At 36.7% G+C, this 18,616-nt stretch overlaps 1 protein-coding gene across 4 annotated transcripts in view; it reads left to right on the top strand.

Moving 5' to 3' along the window:
- SYTL5 (synaptotagmin like 5) overlaps positions 1-15,136 on the top strand; it is a gene marked incomplete at both ends in the record, with an annotated part of 89,717 nt that extends 74,581 nt beyond the window's left edge. For all 4 annotated transcript variants that reach the window (XM_080910292.1, XM_080910290.1, XM_080910291.1 and 1 more), the window contains 4 exons: positions 5,700-5,808; positions 9,174-9,306; positions 13,558-13,766; positions 14,994-15,136. In XM_080910292.1, the coding sequence (XP_080766418.1) occupies positions 5,700-5,808; positions 9,174-9,306; positions 13,558-13,766; positions 14,994-15,136 (594 nt within the window). The remainder of the gene's footprint in view (positions 1-5,699; positions 5,809-9,173; positions 9,307-13,557; positions 13,767-14,993) is intronic.
- Positions 15,137-18,616: the final 3,480 nt, after the last annotated feature.

The following is an 18,616-nucleotide window of genomic DNA, read 5'->3' as shown; positions in this document are numbered from 1 at the left end:
TATCCACGTGAGTTCCATGTATGGTCCAAAGTGAACGTTCTTATCTTGATCTCAAGTAGATTTTTACTGAATGCAAATGAGGTTTTATATTTGAACCAATCACTGCAGAGCCCTTCAGACAGTGGTACTGTCCTTATGCAAATGAAGTCCAGAGCATGCACCAATCATCGCTTTCCCATTTAATCAAATGCTGAAGTAAACATTCAATGCAAGTGAAGCCTTCTATTTGGGTCAGTCACAGCCCATGTTTAGACAATAACAAAAATAATGCTATACAAATGAGTTTGATGTAGAATCCAATCTAAGCAATATCATCTTGATCTCAGAAAGATGTAATCGCTGAATGCAAATGAAGGCTTGTATTTGACCCAATCACTGCACACCCTGGCATAATTTCCTTATTAGGCAAATAAAGTCCTTAACATGCACCAATCATAGTGTTCCAAGTTCATCACAAGCTGAAGGAAACTGTCAATGGAAATGAAAGTACCAATTTGGACCAATCACACCACAGAACTTAAGGCACTCACAGTGCACCTGCAAAGCATTGCATAGACATTCCAGGCAAATGAAGGCTTGTATTAGAACCAGCCCTGCACGGGATTTCTGACGGTCATATGGTGCTTCATCTGCAAATTAAGTCCAAAGCATATACCAATCATAGTTTTTCAATTGAATCATATACTGCAAGAAATGATCTATGCAAATGAAGGCTTCTACGTTAACCCATCAGACTACACATAAATTAAGACAGTCACAATGCTCATGTCATGAAAATGAGTTCCATGTATTATCCAATAGCGCTCCCAGTCAATCACTAGCTGAAGGAAGCATTCAATGCAAATGAAGGCTTCTATTTGGACCAATCACACCACAGAACTTAAATGAGTTAAAATTTCACTGCTATGCACATGAATTCTATGTGGGCTCTAATCTGAGCGTTCTATTCTTGATGTCATAGAGGAGTAATCATGCTATGCAAATGAAGGCTTGTATTTTGACCAATCACTGCACAATCAGGAAGTCATAATTTCCTTGTTATGCAAATGAGGTCGTGAGCATGCACTAATCATGGCTCCTAGTATAATCAGCTTCTGAAGGAAACATTCAATGCAAATGAAGGCCTATATTTGGACAAATCAAATCATAAGAATTTAGCTATTCACAATGGCAATGCTATACAAATGAATTCTATGGATGATCCAATCTGAGTTTTCTCTTGATCTCACACAGATGCAAATGAAGGCTTCCATTTTGACCAATCACTGCACAGACTTTCAGAAAATCTTAATACACTTACAATTCAGTGAAGTTTTTGTCCGCACTATTCTTACCTGTTTTAGTTCATCCCATGCTGAAGGGCATATTCAATGCAAATAAAGGCTTGCTATTGAACCAATCACACTACAGAACATAAGACATTAATAATACACATGCTATGCAGTCGAGTCCTTCATTTGCTCTACCTAAGCCTTCTTGCTTGATATCGTACAGAAATATCATTTTATGCAAATCAAGACTTGTTTTTTTTTTTTTTTTTTTTTTTTTTTTTTTTTTTTTTTTTTGCCAATCAGACCACTCACATTTAGACACTCAGAATAGCAATGCTATGCAAGCGAGTTCAAGGTGTGGTCCAATATGAAGGATCTTACTGTGTCTTCACACAGATTTTCACTATATGCAAATGAAGGTTTGTATTAGAACCAATCACTGCAGAGCCCTTCAGACAGTGCTACTGTCCTTCATATGCAAATGAAGTCCAGAGCATGCACCAATCCTTGCTTTCCCATTTAATCACATGCTGAACTAAATAGTCAATGCAAGTGAAGCCTTCTATTTGGGTCAGTCACACCACACATGTTTAGACAGTCACAAAAACAGTGCTATGCAAATGAGTTCTATGTAGGATCCAATCTACTCAATATCATCTTGATCTCAGAAAGATGTAATCGCTGTAAGTAAATGAAGGCTTGTATTTGACCCAATCACTGCACACCCTGTCAGACAGTCATAATTTGCTTGTTAGGCCAATAAAGTTCTTAACATGCACCAATAATAGAGTTCGCAGTTCATCACAAGCTGAAGGAAACCTTCAATACAAATGAAAGTTTCAATTTGGACCAATCACACCACAGAACTTGAGACAATCACAATGCCCCTGCAATGCATTGCATAAACATTCCAGGCAAATGAAGGTTTGTATTAGAACCAATCAGTGCTTGGGATTTCTGACAGTCATATAGTGCTTCATCTGCAAATGAAGTCCACAGCATATAGCAATCATAGTTTTCCCATTGAATCATATGCTGCAGGAAACATTCAATGCAAATGAAGGCTTCTATGTTAACCCATCAGACCACACACACTTAGAGAGTCACAATGCTCATGTTATGCAAATGAGTTTCATGTATGATCTATGTCTTACTCAGGGTTTCCATTCTTGCTCAAAAATTATGACCACAAAGCAATAGAAAAGGGTTTATTCAGCTTACACTTGGATAGCTCCACTGAAATGCCTGTCAGCTAATGATACTCCCATTGACTTTGAATGTTCCCCATCCCAGGTATCTCTCTCTTTCTCTCTCTCTCTCTCTCTCTCTCTCTCTCTCTCTCTCTCTCTCTCTCTCTCTCTCTCTCTCTCTCTGTCTCTCTCTCTCTGACTCTATCTGTCTCTCTCTCCCTCTCTCTCCCTCTCTCCCCACTCTCTCCCCCTCTCTCTCCCCTCTCCCCTCTCTCTCCCTCTCTCTTTCTTGCTTTCTCTTTCATATATATATATATATATTCCCATACCTGATCCTGAACTTCCTTATTCCCCTAACTATCCTCTTACTATGTAAATAAATGACTGTGTATGTACCAGAGCATTCCCCAATCAGTCACTCTCAGAAGTAAGCATTATATGCAAATAAAGGCTTATATTAGGATGAATTTTAGCACTCACTTATATAAGAAACTAATAAGAACACTATTCTGAATATCAAGAATTTTTTTGTAGCATCACAGCATTTTTTATTTTATCACTGACTGATATATGCATTATATGCAAATGAAGGTTTCTGTTTGGACCAATCACCGTACTCAAGTTTTTATCAATTACAAAATGCCTCCTATGTAAATGATGGACCGTGTTATTATCATACTTGATCTTAGCCAAAAGGCCTAGAAGTGGTGACCATGTTATTACCAATCACTGCATTCTTTACACAGCATTCACATGAAGGTTTGTGCTTGAAACAATCTACAGTGTTTTGTACCAGTTAAAACCAAGCCTCTTATGTAAATGAAGGCTTACATTTAAACCAATGTACTTATTTTTTGCCAAGTAACAATAGTTGTACTATGCAAAAGCTTTGCACTAATCATAGCATTCTTGATTTTTCTCTGTGAGAAATAACTATTTTATGCAAATAAAGACTGATATTATAACCAATTATAGAACTCTTGTTTAAACTACTCATAAGTGCAGTCCCAAGCAAATGAAGGAATGTGCTTGAACTAATCACAACATTCTCTTTTTATTACTATTTGAAGTATGTATTTTATGCAATGGGAACCTTGTGTTTAAACCAATCACAAAAAGTCTTTGATGCAAATGAACAAACATGTTTTCATCAATCACAAAAGTGTTTACTTTTACAGATGATGTAGGGATCTTATTCAAATAAAGATTTGTCTTTGGACTAACTGAATGAGTGTTTAAAACCTTGCCTGTTATGCAATTGAACGCTTACGTTTAAACCAATCAAAATATTTATTTTAGCCTTACAATGCAATTAAAGAACTGTGTTTACACCAATCACAACATTGTCTAATTTTATTGATAACAAAAGCATCTTATTCCAATGTTGATTTGTATTTGGACCAAAAGGTGAATATTGCCATTAAAACCAAACCTCTTATGTAAATGATTGCTTATGTTTAAACCAATCAAAGCATTTATTCTTAGTCAAGTCACAATAACGTTACTATATAAATGAAAGAATGTGTTTTCACCAGAGTATTCTCCTTTTACTGTCAGAAGTAAGCATATTATACAAATGAAGTCTTGTGTATGGACCAATCATACTATTCATTTTAGATCAGTCATAATAGTCTTATCTATGCAAATAAAAAACTGTGTATGCACCAATAACAAAAATGTTTGCTTTTACTAATGACATATGTTCCTTATTTAAATGAAAGTTTGTGTTTGGACCAATCCAAGGAATGTTTTGTACCAGTCAAATTAAACATCATGCGCAAATGAAGATTATCTCTAAACCAATTAACATTCTTACTTGTAGCCAAGTCAAAATAGACTTAAAATGCAAATGTAGGACTGTGTATGCAACAATCTTAGTATAGATTTATGATAAGTCAACACATGATTGGACAGTGGTTTATTGGACAGTGGAGATGTAGGTGAAGAAAAGGTAGAAAAATGAAAGAGGAACAGGGATTGAGAGGAAAAACTAAGATAGAGCTGGGGAAAGCAGACTTGGATCCTGGTGGCTGTAATCAGACATATGTAGGTATAAATATTTAAAGGAATTATATAGGTCTTTATCTCATAGGGGAAGAGTGTTTGTGTCTTTGTCTATTAGATGTAATCTCATTGTATAGAGGGTTTGTGAATTGAGAATCTATTATATAATCACAGTTGAAAAGTTACTAGGATTTGAAGTGATATTTGTGATGGGTGGTGGAGGAAAGAAGACGCTGGGGCCGTAATTCCACCCGGGATGGAGGCAGTAGGGCAGGTGGAATAAAGTACCTGGGAAGGGAACCATGTGTAGAGTGTAGCTTGTGGACTGAATGATAGAGTCTGTGCTAAAGGTTCCAAACTAGAACAGCATCTGCAGAGTGAGACTATGAAGTCCAATAAATATTTCTTATTTAACATTTATTGCAACAGTATTCTCCACTTAATCACTGTCAGAAGCAAGCATTGCATTAAAATGAAGGGTTGTATTTGGGCCAATCATGGTCACATAAACCAAAAACAACTTTGCATTCAAATATTCTCCTAACGTATTTATCCTTGTTTCTATTGTGACAGCTGTCTGTGTGAATGTGTCAAAGTATGTAATATTGAGTTGTGTACTTATTGGCTTATATACTTACCATGTGTAAATGTGCCTGCCATTAAAAACCTTAGAAATTTGTACAGCTAACTCTTGATGAGCATGGCTTTATCAAAGGAAAATACATTTTCTTTGTAAACGTGATTCTGCTAATTCATCTAGTGAATTTGAAATGTGCGTAGTTTAACACAGCTTCCAAACTCCATTTAAGCAGGGGCTGTGTCTAATGCATCCCCAAAGTCTTATAAAATTGGCCTGTGGAAAAAGTAAGCATTTGGATGTAATAGCAAGTTTAGTTAAAGCTGAGTTAAATTCCACTCTGCTTTTACAAGCAGAAATTGACTGGATAATGAAAATGATGCCATGCGTGTACCCCAATATATATGTTCAGACTTCAAAATGATTCTATACCTTAACTATCTTTCATATATTATTAGGTTACAAAATGAATTGGTTAATTTTTTGTCAAAAAGATAGGGTCATCTAAAAAGTGGAAAGTTTTGTTAAATGATGATTTCTGTAGGTGGCTAACAAATGACAAACACCCCCCCTCTAGACAGGTAGTCTTGAGTTGCTCTTTTAACAAGATGATATGCTGTATTCTAACTTTCTTTTTACTTATCTCTTCTTGGCAAGGTGGAGTTGACTCCTGATATTAGCCTTCAATACAAAGGAGAGCTAACTGTTGTTTTGCGTTATATTCCTCCAGAGGAGAACCTTATATTCCCAGTAGGACAGCCTCAAGGTAGAGTAAAAAATCAACAGCCTTGATTAGTAACATTCTGTTTCTACAAGTATGTAAGTAGTTTAGGGTTACTTTCTCAGCACAACAATAAAATAGGGTTGGAATAACTGTCTTTTGAGAGTTCTCCACAGTGTACGTGGAGAAGAGGAATACATGACAAAAATCCATACTTACAGAGAAAGTCAAGTCCAAGTGGATCAAAGATCTCCACATAAAACCAGGTACACTGAAACTATTAGAAGAGAAAGTGGGGAAGAGTTTAGAACACATAGGTACAGGGTAAAGTTTCCTGAACAGAAAGAACACCAATGGCTTATGCTCTAAGATCAAGAATCAACAAATGGGACCTCATGAAATTGCAAAGCTTCTGTAAGGCTAAGGACACTGTTAAGAAGACAAAATGGCAGCCTAAAGATTGGGAAAGGATCTTTACCAATTCTACATCTCATAGAAGGCTAGTATCCAATATATACAAAGAACTCAGAAAGCTAGACTCTAGAGAATTAAATAATCCTATTAAAATGGGGTACAGAGCTAAACAAAGAAGTCTCAACTGAGGAACATCAAATGGTTGAGAAGCACCTAAAGAAATGCTCAACATCCCTAATCATTAGGGAAATGCAAATTTAAACAACCCTGAGATTCCACCTCAAACCAGTTAGAATGGCTAATATAAAAAACTCAGGTGACAGCAGATGCTGGTGAGGATGTGAAGAAAGAGGAACACTCCTCCACTGTTGGTGGGGTTATAAGCTGGTACAACCACTCTGGAAATCAATCTGGCATTTCCTCAGATAATTGAACATAGTACTACCTGAAAACCCAGCCACTCCCTTCCTGGGCATATATCCCAAAGATGTTCCAACATATAACAAGGACACATGTTCCACCATGTTTATAGTAGCCTTATTTATAATAACCAGAAGCTGGAAAGAACCCAGATGTCCATAAACAGAGGAATAGATACAGAAAATATGGTACATTTACACAATGGAGTACTACTCAGCTATTAGAAACAATAACTATTAAATTCCTAGGAAAATGGATTGAACTAGAGATTATCATTCTGAGTGAGGTAACCCAGTCAGAAAAAAACACACATGGTATGCACTCACTGATAAGTGGATACTAGCCCCAGAAAGCTCTGAATACCCAAGAAACAATTTACAGATATTATGAAGCTCAAAAAGAAGGAAGGCCAAAATGGGGATGTCTCAGTTCTTCTGAAGAAAGAAAACAAAACTCTCATGGAAGGAAATGCAAGGTCAAATAGAGGAACAGGGATTGCAGAAAAGATCACTCAGAAGCTGCTTCACCTGGGGATCCACCACATATGCAGTCCCCAAATCCAAGCACTATACCTGATCACAAAAATTACTTACTGGCAGGAACCAGACAAAGATGTCCCCTCAGGGACTATGCTAGTCATGTAGATACAGCTGAACATGTTTGCAACTAACCATAAGTCTGAACCCAGGGATTCCAGTGAGGTTGCTAAAGAAAGGAGCCGAAAGGAATTACAACCTCATGGGAAGATAACAACATTATCAACCAACCAAACCCTCCACAACTCCCATGGAGTAAAACACCTCTGTGCACACTTTGAGAGACATATTGATCCAGCTGCATATGTAGCTGAAGATTCCAGTGTCTGGCATCAATGTGAGAAGAGGCTTTTGTTCCAGAGAGGGCACATTGTCCCAGTGAAGGGGAATGACAAGGCAATGGGGTGGAGAGGCAGACCAGAAAAGAGTGCAGCTTTGTGAAGGCAACTGGAGGGGGAAGGGGCATGGGAGCAGGGTGGGGTAAAGGGATAACATCTCAAGTGCAAATACAGAGTATCTAATTTAAAAAGATAAAAAAAAGAAACCAACCCCGATGGGGAGAATCATTACTCGTATCAGTTCAAAAGATACATAATTTTTCCCCAAGTAGGAAAGATGTCTTACATGAGGGAGTTGGTTTCTAGGAAGCTGCTCTATGGACTCATTTACAAATACTCATAGAGTCTAAAGAAAAGTAAAATATCTGGCATAAAGCAAAAACAAAGGGAAAATTCAGATAAAATCAATTTGAATTTTTTCTGTTTTTTTTTTTTTCTTCCTCTATTAACATGTTAGGCAGCTTCCTTTATCTTGCTATTCATGGTTACTTTCCTCAGTGTTTCCCCGTGAGAGGAACTCATCTCATGGTCTTTTTTTCTTATGTGAAAAAAGTAGTGTCTGTAGTTCTTTGTGTCTGGTTGAGGCCTTGTGGTCTTTATCCCATCCACTTAGGCAATGCCAAAAGGTCAGCCCTAAAATGGCAAGTAAAATTATTCAGACAGAGTATAGTAAGGATTATATGTTTATGTATCTGACTGTGTCTGTGTATATGTATGTGTATGTGTATGTATATGATATATATACACATATGCATGTAATAACACTCAATGAAAACAGAGACCATGAACTTAAAAGAGATCAAGAAGAGATGTATGGAAGAGTTTGGATGTAGAAAAGGGCAGAATGAAATAATTATCATTTTAGCAATAAAAGAAAAATAGTTTTAAAATGTTGTGAGGATTAAATTGGTTCCTATATGTAAGGTAGCTCAAAGAGTGTTAAATAAAGGTGGCAGTCACCTAGTGGTTATTGCTAATATTGAACCTGTTACAACAGAATAAACATAGGAAGTAAAAAAAGTTTTTTTTCCCAACTACAAAATGTAACTGAATCTAGAGCTGACCCTGCATAAAATGGGAGTTATAGACTATTCCATTTGTAAGTTAATTTAATCTATCAGAGAATAGAAATGCCTTTCTTGTCTGGTTTTCACTATAGCTCTTTTTTAGTAAGAATAGGATGGTGGACCAGGAAGGATATTTTTCATTCTTTTCCTTTAGGAGCTTTACAGGGCTATGATTAAATTTAAAAAATAAATAAATAAAAATTAAAGAGAGACAATAACTTTATGAGTGAAATACATTATGGGGTTAGTGGAAGAAACTAAAGAGAGTAGGGGCGGATATAATCAAGAAATATTGTATCCATGTATAAAATTTTCAAACACTAAAATTTTATTTATTTGTTTGTTTAAATTTAAATTTATTTAAATTAAGTTTAAATTTAAATTAACAATTAAAAACTTATTTATTTTAATTTTTATGTCTTTTTTTCAGTATAGGTTAAAAAAAATAGACCTGTGCAGAAGTCTATTAGGATAGAAACTTTCATAACTATTTATATGTTTATTTATGCTATATATTGTTTGTATATAATAACAAAAAAGCTTGGTTGTCAGAAAAAAGCAATTATTTGTAGATTGCATAAATTGTGAAATAGAATTTCTAATCTTTTCCATCTCCTCTCTCATGATTCATGCAGGAAAGAAGATCTTTAAAAAGGGAAAGAAAGAGTCACCTCCCATTTCTGGGGGAATACTTGAAGTGTTCATCAAAGAAGCAAAGAATCTGACAGCAGTAAAATCAGGAGGCACCTCTGACAGCTTCGTCAAGGGGTAATTTTGTTTTAGCTCACCTCAGAGGATACTTACTGGTGTTGAAGGGAACTATGAGGTACTAGACAATGGTAGTTGTGAGAGGCCCACACTGTGCTTGTTGGATATACTTTGGAAGAGCTACCCTTAAGTCCTTGCTCTTAACATCTAAAGCAATGTCATTGTGGATAGGAGTTTGTGCTCCAAGTTTTGCTGTGTTTCCAGCACATATTTTGAGGTCCCATCACTCTGAAGTTTGGAAGACTTTCTCAGGAGACTTGTTTCTTAGAGGAAAAAAAAAAGCATGATTTTCTATGTATGATTAGACTTTTATTTTTGTTCTGTTATCATTTGGTACAACAAACAAAATATTAAATACTTGCTGTTTTTCTCCTTTGGGGAACATTTTAAAATCCCGAAATATTTCAGCATCTGCCCTGAGAGTGTGGGAGAGTGTGTATATATACAATATGTACAAGGACTACCTGATATATATTATTATATATTACATATATTGTATATACATAGTTCAATTATTATATGTATATGCATATGGCAGTTTCTTGAAAGAGTAATTTAAATAGATATTATTGCTCATTCTAGTAAATCCAAATAGCCAGTCTTTCTTGTTTCTGACTACTAGAGAATTCTTCTCATGCTCTTCATTCAAGAAAACAGTCAAATGTATATGTACTGAGAATTAAGTGCTGTACTTTGAAAAATAAATTAGATATGATACCTGACCTCATAACATAGGAAGTAAAGCAAGTTCTCATGATGCCAAGCCATGGCATAAGTCTTTGAGGCAGATGTTTTGAAAAGTGAACCAGGACTTACAGTAATGCCTGAAGTCCCAGTACTATAGAGACTGAGTCAGGAGGATAAGTGTATATTCATTTTGGGCTACATGTAGCAAGTTCAAGGCCAGCTGGAGCCACAGGGTAAGATCCTGTGTGAAGGTGAATTTTCCAAAAATGAAATAAACCATGCCTTTATACACATATGCTTTAAGTTTGGTGTACCTTGTATTAAAGCAAAAAAGATGACTAGAATCTCCCCATTGAGGGATTCTGTTTTTTAGCATAAAAAAAAAAATACCTTCTTTGGATCAAGCTGCTACAGTTTGCTTCAGGAGCCCAGCACCCAGTTTAGGACTCTGTTCCTTACTGCCTTTTATGGAAATCATATTGTTCTGCCTATGATGGCCTTCTAGGGATGACTCAATATTGTTTGAACAGTTTTTACATTCTCTTCCTGAGAATTTATCAGCAATAACAAAAAAAAAACCTATTTCATTCTATTTTAAGCTAACTTTCTAGTAAATTATCTTATTGATACTTAAATATTAAGCTTATTTAAAAATGATCCAAGAAGTTGGAGAGACCTCTTTCAGAGGACACAAGATCAATTTCCAACACCGACACGCTAGTTTAAACCCATTAATAACTATTGCCTCAGGAGATCTGATACTTTCTTTTAGTTTCCGCAGCCACTGCTCACCCATGGTGCATGGACATATATGTAGGAAAAACACCTTTACACATATGTCTTGGTTTGGGTTTTACTGCTGTGAACAGATATCATGACCAAGGGAACTCATATAAGAATGACAACCCATTGAGGCTGTCTTATAAATTCAGAGATCCAGTTCAGTATCATCAAGGTGCATGTATGGCAGCAGGCAGGCATGGTACAGGAGGAACTGAGAGTTCTACATCTTCATCTGAAGGCCACTAGAAGAAGACTTGACTTCCAGGCAGCTAAGATGAGGGTATTAAAGTCCATGCCCACAGTGACACAGCTACTTCAATAAGGCCACACCCACTCCAACAAGGTCCTACCTCCAAATAGTGCCACTCTCTGGGCCAACCATATACAAACCATTACAACATGTTACTCCCTTCCATAATCTCTTCTTCATTCCCTTTCCCCTTCTCCTCTGAGTGGGTGAGGGCCTCCTGGGTACTTCAGATGTCTTTGAGGCTAGGTGCTTCTCTCACTGAGGCCAGATAAGGCAGTCCAGCTAGAAGAACATACCCCATGTGAGATGATCCACCAAGCAGCTGACTCAGACAGATGCAAACACTCATAGCCAAGTAGTGGCTAGAGCTTGGGGACTTTGATGGAAGAGGTAGAAGGATTGCAACTCCAAAGGGGACAGAAACTCCAAAGAAAATCCAACTGAGTAAGCTAACCTGAATCTGAACCACCAACCAAAGAACACACATGGGCTAGACCTAGGTCTCCCTGCTCTTACATAGCAGAAGGTCCTGAACAACTGGAGCAGAGTCTATCCCAAAAGGTGGTTTGTTTCGTTTCATTTTGTTTTTATGTCGTCTTTCCCATGGATCAGGACAGTTAGCTATGCAAAGTTCAGCTGTTCTATACAAATCTGGGCTGGTAGAAAGCGTCTCATAACTTTTTCATAGAGCTACTTCTAGTATTCCATTGGCCAGGACATAGTTCTGTGGCTCTATGTGTTGCAAGAGAGTGTAAGGGAACGCGACATGCTCAAATTTAGAACCAGTGATTTTAAATAATGGAAATACAAAAAAATAAACTGTAAGGTGGTAATACTAAAAAAACTGAGGTTTTAAAGAAAAAAAATAAATATGTAATGGAGATTGAGAGATAGTAGTATTCACTGTTTACTATTTTTTTTTTTCCTTTTGGTTGGTAGTTCTGAAATTAAACCTATGGTTTTCCTAGATAAGCACTCTGTCATTGCCCTAATTACTAGTACTGAACGATATAGAAAATGAAATTGCCACATGATGCAGTTTTCTTCTTTATTCCCAGCCATTTACTTGTAATTGTATCTTCTACTGATTCCATATACACACTCATTTTCTTTCCTAAATCATGTTTCCTGAAGGCACAACAGAGATTTGTGAATTAAGAGTTTGAACACTCAGCTATTAGAAACAATGACTTTATAAAATTCCTAGGAAAATAGATGCATCTAGAGAATATCATCTGAGTGAGATAACCCAGTCACAGAAGAACAGATATGATATGCAGTCACTGATAATTGGATACTAACCCCAGAAAGCTGAACACCCCAGAAACAATTCACAGGCCATATGAAGCTCAAGAAAAGCAAAGGCCAAAAAATGAAAGCCTTACTCTTTCTTAGAAAAAAAAAAAAAACAATAAGTGTATAGCACCCTCTCAGAGTATGGTACATCTGGACCTTAAATCATTAATAATCCAAGAGCTAAGAATATAGCCTTGTGGCAATTTTTGGTGTTCAAAGATCATGATGCTTAATCTATACACACCAAGAAAACTGTTTCCAGGTTACATTCTGTCCTACATGTATATACTTTATGCCTATGGTAACTAGTGGACTTTCTTTCAATGCATGCTATCAAACCTCTAAAAGAATTAAGTACTGACAAAAATATATTGATATAGTGTTATGCCAAAATGCCTTTAAAAATCTGTACATGTATCCCTCTTTTTTAAAAAAATAAAGTTGTTAGAGAAAAAAAAAAAGAGTTTGAATACAATAGAGGGGACCTAGAAGACCAGGAGTCTACCTAAGAAAAGCTTGCAGGAAACACCAGCGGAAGAATGTAAACCATGAAGTAAAAGAGAGGGAAGTGGATTAAAATTATCTACTAATGGGAAAGTTTTTACTGTAGGCCCCTGGAGTTCAGTTCTACTGGGGAAGCAATAAGAACTCCATATAACAGTTTTTGGGTGTATCCCTCAAAGAACTGGGAAACTCATCAACCCTTTTTGCAAAACCCACTGATTGAGAATTGACCTTCAAGCATTTAGTGTCCAATAAATTCCAGGCACTCTGCATGTAAGGGTGAAAACTCATACGGAACCTGGTAACCTGATAACAGAGCATTTGAGGCAGAAATCTGAGAACATGCCAAAAAAAAAAAAAAAAAAAAAAAAAAACTAACTACTGTGACTACAAATAAACTAACAGATAATCCCGCAGATACAAAGTAAAGCTTTCAATAGTGGCTACCACCAGGGGTTTTTCTTTGCCAGATAGAGAACCAAATATTTGGAAGAGCTTGGAAAGACAGAGACTGCAGTTATGAATGAAAGGAGAGTACTTTACTATTGTGGCAAAAGTCATCTCTCCAAATAAAACATTATTTAAGTTTATAAAAAAAAACACAGGGAAAGGATACCAAGTATGCATAGTGTGTTCACACACAGTTCCAAAGAATTGTGAGAAATTCAAATGACAGCTCACAGGTAGCAAATTGATTTGCTTACTTTCTCACTGTCTGTTTCCTTTTACAGCTACCTGCTTCCTGATGATAACAAAGCCACCAAGCACAAAACTGCAGTTGTAAAAAAGAGCGTCAATCCTCAGTGGAACCATTTGTTCGTATTCAGTGGCCTGTATCCTCAGGATATAAAGAATTCTTGCCTAGAACTCACCATCTGGGACAAGGAGGCCTTTTCCAGCAATATCTTTCTAGGAGGTGTTCGTTTAAATTCTGGAAGTGGTAAGGCCCTGGGTGAGCTGGAGCTGGCGTATGACTAGAACGAGCAATGTTGTGGTTACTCCTGGTGTGAATGTGTGGTACAATGTCGTGTAGTTTAAGCTCCTGAAGTAATCATGGGTGTTTCTATGGTAATCCAGTATCCTTGGGCTTTTAGGTTGAAGTGTTATATTTGGTCCCTTAATAGAAAATGCTTCGATACATTCTTGTAAGTCAATTTCAAGTACTTTTGGGGATCTTACATCAGGTTTTTCTCAGGTAAAGATCTCCAACACAGCAGAGACTTTGATAGGAGAGGAGGGACCACCATTACTGAAACATCTTCTCACTGTCTAGTGCTTCAACTCAACTATGATCAGGTTGAATGGAAACTGAATTTTCTCTACAAACAACACCTAATGTTGTTCATATGAGAAATGTGTCTTTGCTTGCTATCTATTGCTATAATGAAGACAGTGACTAAAACCGACTTGGGGAGGAAAGGATTTATTATACCCCACAAATTATATACCACCATGATGGGAAATCAGGGCAGGAACTGAAGCAGAATCATGGGGGGTTGCTGTTTACTTCCTTGTTCATTTTGTTTCCTATATAACCCAGGACTGCCTATAGACTTCCCTGGGGCCAATCAGATCAGTGTATTTGTCAACAACCCAAATGTGTGTCATGTTGATAGAAAACTAAACAACACACAATGAAATCACATAACTCATAAAATAAAACAGGACATGAACTGGTGGGGAGACATATTGCAGTGGTCAAAATCTTTAGCACTAGAAGTGTACATGCAGTCACGTCAAATCATTTTATCCCATATATTAGGCTAGCCACATACCATGGCAACATTTTGGGTGAGAAAGACACCATTTATGTGAAAACATTATTTTATACATTAAGGAAAAGAGGAATACATATGCTAGTAAATTTGAAATCTTCAGGTTCAGGGTAGTAGTTATGGTAGAAATAAAAAGCATTATATCTGAACTCACATTCACTTGGTTTAGGTGAGTCAGTTTTGTGCCAAGCTACAAAGTAGGGTAGAAATGAGATTGAAAGAGCCATTCTGATTTCAGTGCACAGCTGAACTAGTAGGAAGTCCTCACTACATATGGGAAACTGAGGTCTAAGGAATTTCTACTTAAAACTTCCCCAAAGAGATTGTTCTTTACTTTCTAGAAGGTCCACTCCCTTGTGTGAAATGTTGTCCTTTCCTTTTTCATTTTTCAGGTATGAGTCTTGGGAAGACTGTGGGCTGGATGGATGCTCGTGGGGAAGAACAACGCCTTTGGCAAAAGATGGCTGACAACCCTGGGACATCGGTAGAGGGAGTTCTCATGCTACGCTCCAGCATGGCGAGATGTAGGCTCTGAAGGAACCAGTCCTCCCAAAACTACATCTCTGGTTGCCAGCTCTTTCCTCTCAGTGAAGGAACTGGGACTTTGAATTCACTGAAGAGTATTAGGCCATAATGGGAAACACATCAATGCTGGGAACAGTTAGGATATTGCTGATTGTCAAAAAACAAAACAGAACAGGAAATATATAACCTTTTATATGTGCACCTACCCAGGCCTCCGTTATTAGACAATAGGAAAGGTACCACATATCTTTGCAACAATCAAACCATGTGAAGGCTTGTGCGCTTTATATTGCTAGAAATATTACAAGCATATTGGAAAATATGGTTTAGATTGGGGGGGTCCCAATATTTTTTCCAACTGAGTTACTTAAGGTTTGTTGAGTTTGAGAAGAGAAAGGAACACAAAGAAGGTAGATTGCTTGAAGAAAAACAAAGTAAGATACTGAACTTTGTTTTCTTATTCTGGGATGACCTGCGTATGGTTTGGAGAATAGGTAGAATGTTGTTATAGTGGCAAACTTTGGGACAGAGATGGTAATGTTTCAGGATATACTGGTGGGACTTCTGTAACTACAGAATTTATCATGAACTCCCGCCTCCTTTTCAAGGTAAAGATAGCTAAATGATTACATGTGGTCTCTCTCTCTCTCTCTCTCTCTCTCTCTCTCTCTCTCTCTCTCTCTCTCTCTCTCTCTCTGTTTCTCTCTTTCATACACACACATCAGATACATACTAGCATGTGTGTAGAAAAATTAAAAGATATGGTCATATGTCATATGTTGCCTTGATAATCTAGCAATTCTGAGAACTCTATTACAAAAAAGTACAAAAATATATTTTGTCAAATATGTTAAGCAATTCAGTTAGCAGGAGTCAATTTGTATCTCTACATTTTGTTCACTAGTGAGACTAGTTAAGTGAAAAGGGAGACACTGCACTGTCCTTCTGTGAAGCTGGAGGAGTCAGAAACTCTGTGTTTTCTCTTTAACTTTCACTTTCCCCAAGTTCTTACTATTTTCTTCTACTATTGTAACAGCATATAACAAACCACCCCAAAAGTCAATGACTTAAAATGAAAACTAATGTTCTCATGCCTATGAAGGTTGTATAGGAAAGTTCTGCTTCCTACTTCCAAGCCTGAGGATGTAAATTAGATGTGTCAGTTTCTTCCTCATTAGACCAGAAGAATAACCTAAATGTGGTGGTGGCAGAGGTATAATTGAATAGGTCTCACTACTCAAGCACCTAAGTGTGATATGCCTCATTGGTCAAAAGAAAGCCATATTGCTAAGTCCAAAGTTTAACTTAAGAAGGAAATGTGCCTTGCCAACAGTGATGTCATGACACAAGTGAGAGTGGGAGAAAGAATGCTGAAATGGAGTTTGGTAGTTGAACCCATTTTAAGTCCTGGCACTTTGATGCCAAACTTTACCAAATGTAGATGCAAAGTCAGTTAAATCCAGAAGGGATGCCAAGCCTGGTTGTTCATTTTGTGAGTTTCAACCCTGTGGTCCAAAGAGCTAAGGTGACTTGTCCAAGGTCATGCAGAAGCTGTGACTGAATCCAGACTTAACTCACAGGTAACTTTGACATGACTCTTTGATTATCAAGGATCACATGTCAAAGAAAGTAGATCAGAGTCTGATTATTTAAACCTAAGCATACATGGTCTATGCCAGATGTCATGGGTTACACTTGTAATCCTGGCACTTTGGAAGTGAAGGGAGGAGGATCAGGAGTTCAAGGTCAGCCTTAGCTACATAGAGAATTTTAAGCTATCTGGGCTATATAGCCTGGCCCTATCACCCCATGCAGCAAAAACAAAATCCATGGTCAAGATATGTTCTGGAGTCAGATTCGATTACCCACCCATAGCTCAGTCTTTTTCATTTAAATCATGCAGACCCTTTTAAAATACAACAAATGAATGTTTGCCATAAGAGAATGAAAATCATGTTCAGGTTCATTTAACATAGTTGTTATACATTTTTAGATATATTCTTGAAATTTAAAACTGATTTAAGAATGTATTTAATACTATCAAAGTAAGGGGATACACAAACCAATCTAACTGGGTATTTAGAATCAAATACCCACATATACAAAAGAAAATTTTATAAAACCCCATTCTAGTTCTTCATGTAAATAAAAGGCAAATATCTTCAGCTCACTCTCTTTTTCTAAAATTGTAGGCAAAATAATAGCTCAAAATACAAGTGGGGTGTGTTGATATATAACTAGAACCTTATCATTCAAAAGACTAATTTAGGAGGATCACAAGTCCTGCATCAGCCCAGACTATAATGAGACCCAGTGTCAGAAGTAAAATAGTCTATGAAGAGCATAGAATTTAAGTGCTTAAATTCTATGGAATGGATTTGCCCACCACTTCTGCGTGAAAGTATACTTGCTGTCAGTCTTTTCTATGCGTATAGGTTATTACCTTATAGGAATCCACTGAGTATGTTTCTTCAGTGTTATCAGATGCCACAGAAAATGTGAGAAATCCATCTATGCTTAATGGCTTCTCTCAACAGACTTTTCTTTTTAAAAAGACAAGCACTTCAAAATAAAAAATTATATATATATACATATATATTTCAAATTTTATATATATATATATATATATATATATATATATATATATATCATCAAGCCACCCACTTACATCCGTCAACCCTATAGAAGTGATATGTATATGAGGAATGAATACCTATACATTCTTGTGATTCTGAAAAAAGATCAGAAACAAAGCAAAATTGATGAAAAGTTGTATGAAAATCACACACTCCAGATTATTTCTTTTTCTAGTTATTACTTTCTTCTTCCTTTCTGCCTCTGATCATTCTCAGCATACCTGTTAACATCTACTCTTTGGAGCTCTTCTCCTTGTTTCTATTCTACTTTCCTGATTATATATGCTTACGACTTCAGACTTTCATATCCAGTGAAGACTTATTTCTCAGCCCTAGACCCTGAGAAAAATCTATCAATCCAAATTAGTTATTCCTGTCAGAGCCCAGTATAAAGCTAAGAAATCACAGAGAATAACATTTAGGTCACAAATATCTGTTCCATAGGATGCCTTGCAAGCCTTATGCAATCGAAAGACCCACTAGGACTTTAAGACAAAATTTACATAGAAGTTGATGCTGATCACCAATCCAAGCTTGCCAACTTCCAAAAGCCACTATCTGACATATGAGCTGGCTTCCAAAATAATGTGTGTTACTACCTCTTTCTCAATATAATGCTAATGGTTTTTGTTCTCTATATATACCAGAGACTGCCTAGTCTGGCGTATCTGATTATATACCCAGTCTTTTATCATTCTATCTTTTCATTCCGTCTCACATAAAATTTTCTTTCTCAAGGATTTATTTCTGTAGTTTTATTTAGTGATGACAACCCTGATCTAAGTGTCAGAATAATAGCTCCATCAGGGAACTTTCTTTGAAACTGTATTCAAACTAAGCATTCTGTTATCATT

Source organism: Micromys minutus, assembly GCF_963924665.1.
Source record: "Micromys minutus genome assembly, chromosome: X".
In the NCBI taxonomy this organism is placed as follows: domain Eukaryota; kingdom Metazoa; phylum Chordata; class Mammalia; order Rodentia; family Muridae; genus Micromys; species Micromys minutus.
Note: the sequence above shows the minus strand (reverse complement) of the source record. Positions and strands in the feature narration are given on the sequence as shown.